The following is a 14,773-nucleotide window of genomic DNA, read 5'->3' on the forward strand; positions in this document are numbered from 1 at the left end:
TTCCACATGTTCATCTGTTCTTACATACAGTATGCAATAATATTCCGCAAATATAATGTAGTATTTAAATAAAACTGAATTATAGGAAATATCAACCCACTTGAAAAACATTAATTGCTTTTAATAGTTTTTAATATAAGTTATTTCAGATTTTCCTGAGAGTTTGTAAAAAAAAAATTATATATGGCATTTCTCATATAACATGCCATTTTAAAATTATTCCAACATCCTACTAAGGACAAATATAGAGAAAAGGGTCATCATTTTCCTAAATCAGAGTGGTACCACCTCCTGGTTATAGTTACATCCTTCCGGCTAATCCCATAACAAAAGTCTTGGTGCTTGCTCGCCATCTGCCCACGCCATTACTCCCATCCTTTGTAACATCAGAGTGGGCAAACTGTGTGCATGGAGCCTGTACAATAGTGAGCAGGGGGCGTACGACTCCTTATTTAATATGAAGCTGCACAGCCCCCATCTGCTGCCATACTTGCAGAGATATTTAGTACATACAGAATTCAATGGAGCATTTTCACAGAAATGCTCTGTATACCTCCATATGAAATTAGAGTCATAAAAAGGTACATTAAGGACTTAAATACTTGTATGGATATTACTGTTATCCGCACCACTTGAAGGTTTTGCAAAGCCATTATGTTTGCTTGAGCCAGTTACCACATTAACAATTACTGTATATGGATCATACACCATTGAACCCTAGATATTTATTAAGGCAACAATGTCATAAATCTTTTCTTATTTAGTGCCAATATTTCCAGACTTACTATGAGATCACAATAATGTTATATGTATTAACAGAGGTGTAGCCTAAAGTTTGCAACCCCAAGTCAAAAAGTCTATCTGCCCCCCTGCTCCAAAAATAGTGCCATACATATTGTGCTCCCTCAAAATAGTGCCCTACCCAGTGAACCCAAAAATAGTGCCATACACATACAGATGTGTCAACCCGTACATTTGCTTGAATTTGGTTAAGGGCTCCAATTTCTCATTAAACAAATTCAATACAATATCGCAACATGCCATCAACACCCTTGACAGGGCTGCAGTGCATATCACAACCACTGTGTGGCCAGACAAAGACACATATAGCATAGACATCTCGTGACACAGAAGTGTCGCAAATGATGTTTTTTTGTTTTAAAGCTGGCCATCTCGCGCCACACATCTTAGTATATGTTAAGATATAAGGAAAGGTAAGAAAGGACACATAAGTAGTACACCTGAAAATAGTATCACAATCATAGAGCCCCTGCAACCTGTATAGCTATGACTGACTGACACTAAAGGCTATCATCTTTTATATCTGCCATGCCGCTGTGAAGTCATTCCCTTACTGGAGAAGACGCAATCAGCATAATTCTTGTGTTTAGGAATGTGATGACAGATCTTAGGCTGTCAAGCCATGGAACATTTTAAGACTGAAAACAGGAAATTGAAAATAGTATCTGTATTCCAGAGAATGATAACTATTTTCTGATGAAACAAATAGAAAAATGTCACGCAGCCATGCACGGTTACATCTAAATTCTCTCATAAGAAGTTTTCTTATAAATTACATTGGAGACATAAAGCAATTTTTACAAAGTGTAGTTTATATGCCTTTGGGTAACCGGGCTTACATTATGAAAAAGTTTAAAAACAAAACGGTTTGCCTTCAATATTAGATTTATTTTCACAAATTAAGCATTTGCAAAGTACAGTTTTTTACAGTTGTCTTATGATATTTATAATATGAATTAATACATTACTGTAAATATTTGCTATATTTATACTGATTAATTGGTAACATTAGACATTAGAATTTTTTTTAAAAAATTCCATAATGATATAAAAAACAATGAATAACTAAAACAGCAAGTGGAACAACGTTAAAGGATATGTCTACCTTTGCAACCATTCTTATTGCTTCAATGCACCATAAATAACCAATAAAAGAACTTTGCAAATAGGTCTGCAAAGAAGCTGTACACATAAAATGGTAGGATATTTTAAATCAAGACTATGTGTCTCCATGGTTATAGACTACAAATACCACCTGTGTTGTCTGATCCTACAGTCATACTCCCTCTATTGCCAAAAGAGACAGAAGGCATACAGTAAGGCTATGTTCACACATGGCGTAAAAGTTACACTGTGGAAATTGTCTACAAATCCCTACGAGAGTCGGCAATGAAATCCGCATGTTTTTTGTTGTTGATTTTGGTGCAGAATTTTACCGCATATTTTCCTTACTTGCATTTCAATTAATTCAAATCTGCTGTGAAATTCTGCAACAGATATGGCATGCTGCGGATTCGAAAATAGGCAGCAAGCCTACAATCTGCAGCAGATTTTTTTTTAATGCTGTGAGGGAATGGGGTTTGTAGTCGACTACGCTATTGTTTCCATCAAAAAACGGAACGGAGGCAAACGGAAACCATTCGCAATGGAAGCATTACCATTAACATCAATGGTAATGCAAACAGAAAGCTATGGTTTCAATTTGTGTGTTCCCCTGACGAAAAGGTTTGATGGAACCCATGAACAAAACCCTGACGCAGATGTGAACAAAGCATACTTTGTTGCAGAATTTTTTTAGCCCAAGACAATGACAAATCTAGATGAAGAACTCAAGCTTTTTCTTAGTTTCTGTGACTTACTTTATGTTTTAAATGATATTATTATATTACTATGTCAGGAAAGGATAGAGAACATCATGCTCGACTTGGTATTATTAGATGAGGTTATACAAGGTTTTAGTCTTGTCTTCCCCAGTTGTCCACTTATCATATCTAATAAGATTTATTATTCATCAATGTTGTAGTTATTTGGCTACTCCTGTCATTTCACAAAAATCCCCGGGGCAATGAGAAGAAATATTTGGAAGGTATTTCATGTATCTTCCTATTCACCTAAAAAATAAATAGCACTTGCAGTTTGATTTATAGCACACACATTTATCCCACTATGTGGTACATATTCTGGACATGGCATTAGCTCTCTGTTGTATCTGTAAAATAATAATGGAATATTTACGTGCAGCAGATTCATAGCAGACCTTTCTGCAACTAAAAAAATCTATTCCATACATCTGAATTTCTGCAGCAAGTGCATGGATTTCTGCAATCCTCATACAGATGAATGGGACAGTAGCAGAAATTTCTGCAACAAATCTGCCCCATGTGAATATACCCTAAGAGTCCCCACTCCCCATACTACAGTACAAATCATAACTGCATTGTTAAAAAAAAAAATAGAAAAATCATGACCTCCCCTTCTCACTCTTTCCGAAACTCTTTCCTCTTCTCTCTTCTTTCTCACTTTTCTTTGACCCTCTTGACCATGTTTTCTTACTATCTGCCTTATACTCTTAGGGCTCATCCACATGTAGCAGAATTGCTGCGTATTTTCTGTCCGGGAATGGCAGACGGAATAAACGCAGCAGAATACAGTAGCAGCAAAGTGGGTGAGATTTAACAAATCTCATCCACACGCTGTGTAAATATTCCAGTGCACATTTTTCAGAACGCAGCATGTCATTTCCTGCTGCGGAAAGTGGACAGAATTGCTGCGTTTTTCGTAGGAGATGTCACCATCTACCAGGATTGTGAAAAACGGAGCAAAATACGCACCATTTACTGCAGTCAAAAACGCAGGAAATGGTGGAAGCGGAATGTCTGCTATTTTCAACGGAACTGCTGCATACATTTTCTGCAGCAATTCCATTAAGTGTGGACAAGCCCTTATAGGGAAAGCTGCAGGTTCCCCAATTCCACTTTTTTTTTGCTCAACAGTTTCCTTATAGGACCCTGTCTGGGACTGTGTCCTACATCCTCCTCCCCCAACGCCACTTCACACACACACACACACGCACACGCACACGCACTCTTACTGCCCTCAAGGACTCCTTGCCATATACCTTGCTATTTTGAACCAATTTCACAGTTTATGTTGCACAATACTTGTTTCTCTTCCGTAACCATTTCAGCTGCAATTAAAGAGAGCATACTATAAACAGTTTCACACCTCCCATATAACTTAATAACAAATTTGTCTTTGGTGATCTCCTATATTCCAGAAGTGCCAGAATTTTAGTATATAACTCCATGGCTGTCTGGTGGGGTGCCACTATGGTTTCCAGGACACCCATGTTGGACACTCTGCAGACTGTGGCACTACTTCTCTTTTCGCTTTGTTGCCTTCACTTTTTAGGCTTCACATTTTAGCCAGCAGTATGTGGAGCCTCGTTTATGTTAGAATATTTTCTTTGGAACCTTTATGTTTTCAATTAAGCGAGCAGGATTTATTCTAGTTCCCTAACAACTGTTTGTTACAAATCACATAAATCAATATTCAGATTCTAAAGCCAATACATCAGCTTAATACCTTTATTTTCTGTTAGGTTTAAAATAATGACTTTCAATAATGTGGATAATGCCTAAGTGCCTGTAAATGTCAGCATGCCATTACAACTACAATACAATCAATGTGTTTGGAGTGCACAAACAAATCTAGTTACTTCACACGTGTACCAAGCACTGGAAAAACTAAATGCAAATGATGCACTGCCCATTGATTCTTACTTGGTCAATCTTCATCAAATGTATCCATTCTGTCAATCACTTCTGAACTTTAGGTAGTATTGGCAAGAGTTCATGCTTAGATATATATATATATATATATATATATATATATATTTTATTTACATGGAGAAAACAAACGACCAAGTGTACAGCCCCCACAGGAGGTGGGACACCCCAAGGTCCCGTCCCCCTTGAAACATTTCCATATATTAATTTTAAAGGGCATGGAAGGGTAAGGAGAAGAAACAGTAGTAGGGGAAATGTCCCCGTCACCAATGACGAGCGATGGTCAAACCAATGGAGGGTGGGAGGCGGAAAAAATTGTATTAGCCCAACATGAGCCTGAAAAATATAGGCCAAACAAAGCTAGAAACAACAGAGAGGAAGAAAAGAGAACAAAAACAAATAACCTAGTTTCAATTGTGGATGGGAAAAAAGGCATATAAACCCATTAGAATAAAAATAACAATTTTGCACTGAGTTTGAGGACCACAGGGAATTGTTAATTTTCACTGAGGATTGGTAGGAGATCCCATAGAACCACGTGGAGGCAAAAGTCAGTAAAAGTGAGAATGGGTGAGATCATTTTCATTCATGCGAGCCACCGTAGGTGGTTCCTGATGCTTCCACAGAAAAGGTATATTGTTTTAGAAGAAGCAAACTATGATGGAAAAAGAAGAGCTTCGGGCCAAGGGGGCCATAAAGGTCGGAAATTGATGTATGAATCGTTTAACTTTAAACCAGAACCAGGATACCACCAGAAAATAAGAAAAAATGAATCAGTCACATCACCAGCGGTGGAGGGGGGGGGGGGTATATAATGCATACATTTTTTATCTTCAAATGCACACGGTACCATCGGGAGAGCAATTTATGACCCACTTCCCAGATTTGAAAGTGATGCAAATATTTTGTCTCCGCTCACCAAGAAAATCGGACAGGCTTTTTTGACATATTTCATATGGTTTTATGGGTTGTATGTACACTATATGGCGAAAAGTATGTGGACACCCCTTCATATTATTGAGTTCATTTCTTTCAGCCACACCCATATCAGACAGATTCATCTCCATAGACAAACACCGCTAGTAGCATGAGTTGTACTGAAGAGCACAGTGACTTTAACCGCTTTTTTTCTTTTTCATTTTCGTTTTTTCACTCCCCGCCTCCCAAGAGCCATAACGTTTTTATTTTTCTGTCAATAGAATGGTGTGGGGGCTTGTTTTTTGCAGGAGGAGTTTTAGTTTCTATTGATACCATTTAAAGTACCATAAAATGTACTGGGAAACTGGCAAAAAATTATTTGAGGACTGTAATTGGAAAAAACTGTGATTCTTCCATTGTTTTTTGGTTTTCGTTTTTACGGCTTTCACCATGAAATAAAAACAACAACTGAGCTTTATTCTGTACGGTGATACTAAATTGATATAGTTTTTTTACTATTTTACTACTTTAAAATAAAAATAAATTTTTGTTAAAAATAAAAATTAGTTATGTTTCACCATATTCTGAGAGCCATAACTTTTTTATTTTTTGGTCGATTGAGCGGTGTGAGGGCTTATTTTTTGCGGAATGAGCTGTAGTTTCTATCAGGGGTGCCAAACTACCGTGTGGACCACTTCACCACCACTTTCATGGGTAAGACTTGCTACACTGACTCCCCTGGTGTTACCAGGTGGACGTAGTATTTTTACCTCTGGCCATATCAGGTTATATCTTTCCCTGATTTGTGTCCAGGACCAGGCATTTGAGTATTTGATTAGAGTTCTTTTAAACAGGACCTAATATGTGTCTGATTTCCCAAGGCTATGCATGGCGACATCTGTAATAAATGATAGTTAAATTACTCAGCACCAGCTGTATGAGACAGTATTTACTCAATGATCCTGGGTATTAGCTAATATAGTGAGTTGCAGTGTTTAGCAACAATACTATGCCTGTGATTGTATGGTTTTGTGATTGATCCACAAATAGACTTCAATTTTTTAGAACCTCGTTGTGTTTTTATATATTTTGTGCTTATATCATTGCATGTAATAAAATGTATACTTTTCTATGACTTGTGGCGTAATAACTCCTTGTTCTCGAGTGTTTTGTTATGTTATATTGGAGTTTGCTACTCTGTATTGATACTTTGGAGGTGTTTTGATATAACCTATTGGATGACACCTAACCAGCAACTATACCTGTGAGACAATTTTGTTGATAATTGTAGTTTCTATCAGTAGCATTTTTTTGGTAGGTACAACTTATTGATCACTTTTTTCAAATCTGACATATTTCACTTTTTGCGGTAATAACTTTGGAGTGGTTATACCTATCCAAGCGATTCTGAGAATGTTATCTCATGAGACATTGGGCTTTATGTTAGTGGTAAAATTTCGTTGAAATATTCAGTGTTTATTTGTGAAAAATTGCAAAATTTAGAGAACATTTTGAAAAAAAGACCATTTTTCTGAATTTAAATGTATCTGTTGTAAGACAGATGGTTAAACCACTCAAAATAGTTACTAGTTCACATTCCCATATGTCTACAATATGTTGGCTTCATTTTTTGAACATTTTTTATTTTTCTAGGACGTTACAAGGCTTAGAACATAAGCAGCAATTTCTCATATTTTGAATAACATTTCAAAACCCTCTTTATTTTAGGTACCAGTGCAGTTCTGAAGTGGCTTTGAGGGGCCTATATATTAGAAACCCCCATAAACACCCCATTTTAGAAACTAGACCCCTCAAAGTATTCAAAACAGCATTTAGAAAGTTTATTAACCCTTTAGGTGTTCCACAGGAATTGAAAGAAAAGTAGAGGTGAAATTTACAAATTTTGTCAGAAAATCCTTTTTATACAATTTTTTTCTGTAAAACAAAAGGTTTTGCCAGAGAGTTTTCTCTTCTCTCCGCATATAGAGCGGGCCTGCAACTGTTTATTACAGCCGTTACAACTGCTGCCCCACTCATCGTGGAGTGCGGACACTGGCTGTAACACAGGACGAGAATACTCGTCCTAATGCGCCAAGTACCTGCCCCTCAGGACGAGTACTCTCGTCATGTGTCGGCAACCAGTTAAATAACGCTATATTGTAATAGTTCAGACTTTTACAGACGTAGAGGACTAATTTTGTTTACTTTTTTATTTTTTACATTACTTTAGAGGAAAAATGGGAAAAGGTTTTTTTTTAAACTTTTAATATTGTATTATTATTTTTTTACACTACTGAAAACTATATTTCACTTTTTACACATTTCATTAGTCACCCAAGCGGACTTGAACCAACGATCGTTACACTACTAATACTAATGTATTGCAGTGTATAGTCATTTTTACAGGCTTCTGTTAAGCTCTGCCACAGGCCACAGACAGGGCTTAACAGAGGCAGAGTGAAGGCAGTCCCTGATTGCATTGTGGAGGCGACAATGAGCGGTCAGAGGGGGCAGCCCCCCTCTTTTTAGCGTCTCAGATGCTGCGGTCACAATTGACTGCACAATTTGAGGGGTTAAATGGCCAGGAACAGAGCGATCACTGTTCCTGGCCGTTAGTCCCAGGTGTCAGCTGTAAAACACAGCTCCAAACATCACCCCCCGCACCAGGACGTAATTGCACGTCCATGTGCACAAAGGGTTTAAACGTGGCACTGTTATTGGATGCCACAAGTCAACCCATGGAATTTCTGATCTGTTGGATCTGCCATGGTCAACTGTAAGCAGTGTAGTACTAACCATAGAGGCAGACTATGGCACTGCTTTGGGGCCTATGTTGAGAAGAGGGCCTGGCTCTGAACTTCTCCTGCTTCCCGATATACAGCTATAGCGTTTTCCTGCAGCCACCACTCGGGGGAGCTCAGTGCATATAAATATTTACAGCTTCCATTCAGCTTAGTGGTAGCTGTATAAGTTTATGTGCACTGAGCTCCCCCTAGTGGTGGCTACAGGCAGCCAGTTTTATCATGCGCTGTGTAAAGGGTAGCAGGGATTTAAAGCTGTATGGAGGAGATGTATTTATGCCAGTTGTTTGGTGTAAATACATTGGAAAATATGGTGTTCAGACAACTCCATATTTATGAAACATATGGTCCGCCTTTTTCAGACATACTGTACTAGTTGGGTAAAGTTGGCGAGGCTTCTGAATTCTGTGGTGCACAACTTTTTTTTATGAAACAATCCCTCCACTTTTTTTTACTTAAAAAAAGAGTTGGAAAATGTTCGAACTGACCATTTTAGCTTAAGCCAGACTTATCAACAAGGCATGCACCCGAATCTATTACATGCTGCACAGGGAAGAGATACCGGCACAATTACAGAGTTCCAAACCTTTTTATGAGTGACATAAGCACAAGAGCTGTGTCAGGAGTTTCATGAAACGTGTTTCTGTGGTCGAGCACTTGCACACAAGCCTTACATCACCATGTGCAATGCCAGTGGGTGGTGTTTAATTATGCCACCACTGGATTCCGGAGCAGTGGAAACATGTACTCTGGAGTGATGAATCACTTTTCACAATCTATCAGTCTGATGGATGAATATTGTCGGGCGGCTGCCAGGAGAACACTGCCTACCGGAATCTATGGTGCCTAAAACTTGGTGGAGGAGGGATAATGGTCTGGAGATGTTTCTCAGGTATTGAGCTTGGCCCCTTATTTTCAGTGAAGTGTAATGTTAATGCTACAACATACAGAGACATTTTAGACAATTGTATGCTTCCAACTTTGTGGCAACAGTTTGGAGAAAGCTCTTTCTTGTTCTAGCATGACTTTGCACCAGTACATAATTTGAGGTCCATAAAGACTTGGTTTAAATACCCTCTGGGATGAATTATTAACTGAATCTGTTCCTGATATCCCCAAACCCCACACCCAAAAATTTGTCTCAATTATGTTTCCGCCTGCTTTCATCACATTAGTGGGGGCATGGAAAACTCCTTCGATTAGCCTAGATCGTGTATAACTAAAGTTGGATCATGGTGAATGAGAAACTTTCTATTATGCTTCAGGATAAGGTTTAATTGTTTGAGCAGTTCTGGTCCCCCTGCGAGGTTATGTTAACTCAGTTAATTTTGACGTTTCCTTTTGTTTATTATGTCAAAATATGTGTCACGTACAGTATTTCTTCAATTAAAACAATTGAAAGATAAAGGCATTGTTTGATGAGTTTATAGGGGAGGAATCTGAGTATCCTGCATAGAACCCTGATTTCACCGAACATCTTTGGGATTAATTGGAACCTCCTATTGGGAGCTAGACCTTTATGTCAAACATCAGTGCCTGACCTCACAAATGTTATTTAGACTGAATAGGCACAAGTTCCTTGAGACATAATCTTGTGGAAAAACTTCCCAGAAAAGTGGAAGCTGTTATAGTTACAAAGAGCGGTCCATGGCCCATATTAACACCCATGATTTTGAAATGGGATGTCCAACAATCTTATATAGGTGTAATGATTTCCACAAACTTGGCCAGATAGTGGGACTGCTAGGCTGACATTTTACCAATATAACTCATTCACAAAGAAAAAGGCTAGTCTTGGTCCACTGATACTCAAACTATTGACAACAATGCAACTTTGTGCCCTATGTAAAGCCACACAGAAACTATAATCATGGCTTGTTACACAGCCGTATCGGAGATCCGTGTCTTTACTTAGCACGAAAATGCATTTGATGGCAGAAGGTGTACACTTGCTAAAGAGAAACCTAGTGATTCTTAAAGGGAATCTGTTAACTAACAGACCCGTTAAACTTAAGGCATCTGACAGATCCCAAAAAAAACTGTAGCACCCAAAACTTCCGTTCAGACACGACTATAAAGCGTGGTCTGTATATTAAAAGGGTTGTCCGACAAAAAAAAAAGACTATTTATTATTTTTCTTCTATGAAATTAATAAACTGTTATATACTTTTGTTTCCAAATCTGCACAGATCGCAGATTTTTCAGTCCCTGTCGCATGGAGACAGAAGTTTGGAGCGGCCGTTTTTGTGGTGACACAGAGATACAGGCTCCGGGGGTAGGAGCTCCCCCCTTTCCTCTGTGTGTCGATGACGTGGATGAAGTGGCTCGCTGCTCAACTCATCAGCTAAGCCAGTCACCTTCTTGGTCTCTGAATCAGCCGTGCTGGAGGAGGGGACTGGCTTAGCTGGTGAATTTAGCTTTCCTCTTGACTGATTGGCTGAGAGGGAGTACATGGTTGCATACATGGCACCTTACAAAGTATTGTTGAGGAAGTGACCTTGTGGTTCTGCTCAGGATGCTGAATTAACATAGAGGACATGCTCTTTCTCTGCAGTTTTGAGGGCCACTCTACCGCTGGCTTCTTTTTTTGGGGAGCATTCCCTTTCAATGTTTCATTAAAGTAAGCATAGTGGAACTTTACAAAAGCACATTCAGCTAAATGAAAATCATCATCTGCATCTTCGTCGAACTGAAACAGATTTTGTTATTGTACTCATTACTACAATAATATGACACGTAAACAGTTCTCATAGTTTTCTGCAGCGCTCTGCATTTCCTGAATGGTAGGAACTCTGTGTACTTTTTTGAGGTTTTTAATAGACTTACTTTGATTATTTAACTATTCCTTCCAGTCTCTTGTCATATACTGTATGATGGAAATTTAGGCATAAATTTATGTGGGATAAAAGGGTAGTATTACTACTAGAAATGTGTGGATGTATCTGCACTATAACGTATATTAACTATAGATTCGACACAAATAACTATTGTCTATATTTGTTATGTGGAAGGAGGCGTTTCATCACTAAATGTGAATAATAAATAAACCTCTATCACTCTTCACAGATTATTGGAACAATTCCACTCATGCCAAGCCCGGTGTCCTCAAATCAAGCGGGAGGTGGCGCTCAGGGACTTCAAGTGCAACCCATCACACCACAACTGCTGACCAACGCCCAGGGACAGATCATTGCCACTGTAATAGGAAACCAAATTTTACCAGTGATCAATACCCAGGGTATTACACTTTCTCCACTCAAACCTGGCCAACAGGTAATATTTATATTCTATATAACATGTTGTAGTTTTTTTTTTGGGGGGGGGGTTATGATTCTAAAGAATTATTAGCATTAGAAGAAGCTAAAGCTGTAAAAATGAACAATCTCAGGCCAAATTCACATTAGTGTTTTTTTTGTTTAGACATGTTAAGGGACTAGACAGTTGATGGATTGATTAAACCTTTTCGGAGTAAATGACAAACAAAAGCATACAGGGTCAAGTGTCTAAAAAGACCCTAGTTTGAATGTGTCCTTATTAATTGGCATAATATAATGTAATGCACAACTACAAATTTGGATGATTTAATGTGTGGGATAATGTATCCTCTACTGTAAATTATGAGTATTAGAATTGGCCAAGAAGTTTGGTGCCATACAAAAGCACAAGGCCACAGTCAGAGTGCGTTTATGCAGGTCACAAAACTCCAACATGACTTCTTATTTTCTTTATGATTTATAGTAAGGGGTACATTATTCCTTATAATACATACCTCAGCTGCCGTAAAACGTCTTTTTTAAAAAACATAAGGGGGAGCTTCCTGTCCATCATTGACTCATTGATTGATATGAAACACCATTTTAATATTCAATAACAAGGCCTGCAGCATCTAATATGTGTATTATGTTGTTTTTTAGAGTAATAGGGACACAGAACTGAATAATGCTGCTGAGTGATGCTGCTGAAGAACCTCTTTTTTAAAAAGAGAGGAAGCACTAAATGTCACTCTATCAGTAGTTCACACAGGAGAAGGAACTTCCTGTAAAAGTGACCTGTGGTGTCTATTTAGCGTAACTAATTCTATAATTTTCAGCTTCTAACATCACAATGTGATGTTTATGCAAATATTATTTACGATATTTCTGACATTTAAATTATTGTATTCTACATTCTTAGTTCTAGGTGTGTTCTTGTCATGACATATGTTTGGTGTATGATTTTCACTTGGGGGGAAAAAAAATATCTTTAAGCCTCATTAAGTAGTTGATGATATGTGTGACATCTATTGTATTATTACTGTGACATCTATTGTAGTATCAGCCAATTGTATCAAGTGAGTGAGTTTATATGTGAAAATCTAGTTAGCCCTTAGGCAGTCATGGAGATAGCTGTTTACAGATTATTGGCTTGGCATTTTATAATAAAATAAATTAATTTTGTTCATGCTGAGTACTGCTGAAAATACCTCGGACCTTATATATCAAAGTCCAAAAGAAGTCACACTGTATGACTTTGCAACTCTTTTCAATAAAATCAGTGTTTCCTAATACTAAAAGTCTAGCCTATTAAACATTATTGCTATTGACATGGATGCCTCTCATCTAATGGATATAGGAGGTTTATTAGCTGGTTGATAGACACAAGTAGTTATATTATTTAAACTTTACCAAAAAATATAATATTCTATAAAATAGGCTTTCAATTTTGTGACTATCTGTAAAAAAAACAAAAAACAAATATGATTCATGATTAACCACTTCCTGGCCAGAAGCTTTACCCCCCTTCCTGACCAGGCCCATGTTATGGGATTGCTAGGAGAGCGATTCCCCAAAGGCCGCAGGAGACTGCTGGGAGAGAGCGTGCATACAAATTCACAACCTCAAATCCACCACAACTTTGATCAACAGAGTCTATGGTATTCACCAGAGCCCACCGCAGGGCGGGATGGTACTTGCTGCATAGAACCCTAGTTGTTTTAGCAGAGTTCAATGTTGGATAGGAGGTGCAATGCAGGAAAACCTGAACAGGAACTAGACAGCCAGAGGTTAAACAGAAAGTCCAAATAAATAAGCAAGTGGATACCAGGAAAAGCATAGGTCAGAGCCAGCTGGGAGCAGATAATCCAAACCAGCAAACAAGGGGTTAACGAGAGACAATGCAAGGTCAGTGTTACAGGAAGTCCAAAATTCAGAAGTATGTGGTTTAGTCAGAAGCTTGATCAAGACAACAGAAGTTAAGGAAAATCATAAGCAAAGGACAGGTATAAATGTAAATCCACAGTGTAAGCAGTAAAGGAAACAAACAAGTGCTGTGGCCCCTTCAAAACAGCTGATCAGCGAGGGTGCCAGGAGTCAAACCCCGGCCAATCAGATATTAATGGTTTATCCTGAGGATAGGCCATTCATTTTTGGGGAATGGAAAACCTCTTTGAAACCCCCAAAATTACTATCTTATGGAAATTAGACCCCCACTAAGGTATTAATTTAATGACATATGAAAGATTTTAAACTGCAGTGTAAAATGTCTGCAGCATGTGAATGAGATTTGTAAAATCTCATCTACTTGCCTTGAACTATAATCCACTGCAGGATTTACCTACGCAAATCCGCAGGTATAATTTGTAACGAATTCACAATTAACATCACCCTAAGGCTGGGGCTACATGGTGGCAGCCAAAGATTGCTATGCCCAATAGCCTACACCGTATGTAATGAAAGTCAATATGATTGTCTTGCTACCTGCAAGTAACTATGACACAACAGTTCGAATTTTTTGCAAATGTCATGTCGCGGCAACTTGCGTGTCACGACATAACCACATTGACTTTTATTATTTACAACGTAGGCTACAAGACATAGCAATCTATGGCCGGGTGATCTGTGCCACGGCCAAAGTGGCCACGTAGCAGATAGATAGACAGACAGATATATATATTTATTGAAAAAATATCTTGATTGAAAAAAACAACAACTGTGTGTGTGTTTTTACATATTATTATTCTTCTCCCTCTCTGGCAGAGGATACAACGAATGGAATAGTTTGTTACTAATAAACTTTTGTGTGATCGCTGTGACAGGCTGTCACAGCGATCACTTGACCGGACACCACACCGAGTGGTCTTCGAGTGAAAGCTCTGTGATACAGCTGTTTACACCATCACTTGATTTCAATGGTATTTTTTTCTTTCAATTGGTGTCAATTTGCCTCCTTTTTTTTTTTTTCACGGAAACAGTAGAAACTGAGAGCTTGCAGAATGGCGGCAAACTGACACAATCTGAAACCAACTGAAACGGGAACCATTGAAATCAATGGTAATGCAAACGGACGTGATAATTTCCGTTTGGCTTTCCATTCATCTGTTCCTCTGACGGAAAGGTTGAATGGAACAGAGGCCAGCGCTGATGTGAACAGACCCTAAGTTTTAGTCAAACTTATTTTTCTTGTTGGCTTGAAATTGCATTTGGTGTG

The 14,773-nt window shown here is 38.3% G+C and overlaps 1 protein-coding gene across 4 annotated transcripts in view; it reads left to right on the forward strand.

Moving 5' to 3' along the window:
• The window catches only part of POU6F2 (POU class 6 homeobox 2), a 456,399-nt gene that overhangs the window by 400,999 nt on the left and 40,627 nt on the right, over nucleotides 1–14,773 (forward strand). For all 4 annotated transcript variants that reach the window (XM_075826933.1, XM_075826935.1, XM_075826934.1 and 1 more), the window contains one exon: nucleotides 11,375–11,581. In XM_075826933.1, coding sequence (XP_075683048.1) covers nucleotides 11,375–11,581 — 207 coding nt within the window. The remainder of the gene's footprint in view (nucleotides 1–11,374; nucleotides 11,582–14,773) is intronic.

Source organism: Rhinoderma darwinii, chromosome 5, assembly GCF_050947455.1.
Source record: "Rhinoderma darwinii isolate aRhiDar2 chromosome 5, aRhiDar2.hap1, whole genome shotgun sequence".
Classification (NCBI taxonomy): Eukaryota; Metazoa; Chordata; class Amphibia; order Anura; family Rhinodermatidae; genus Rhinoderma; species Rhinoderma darwinii.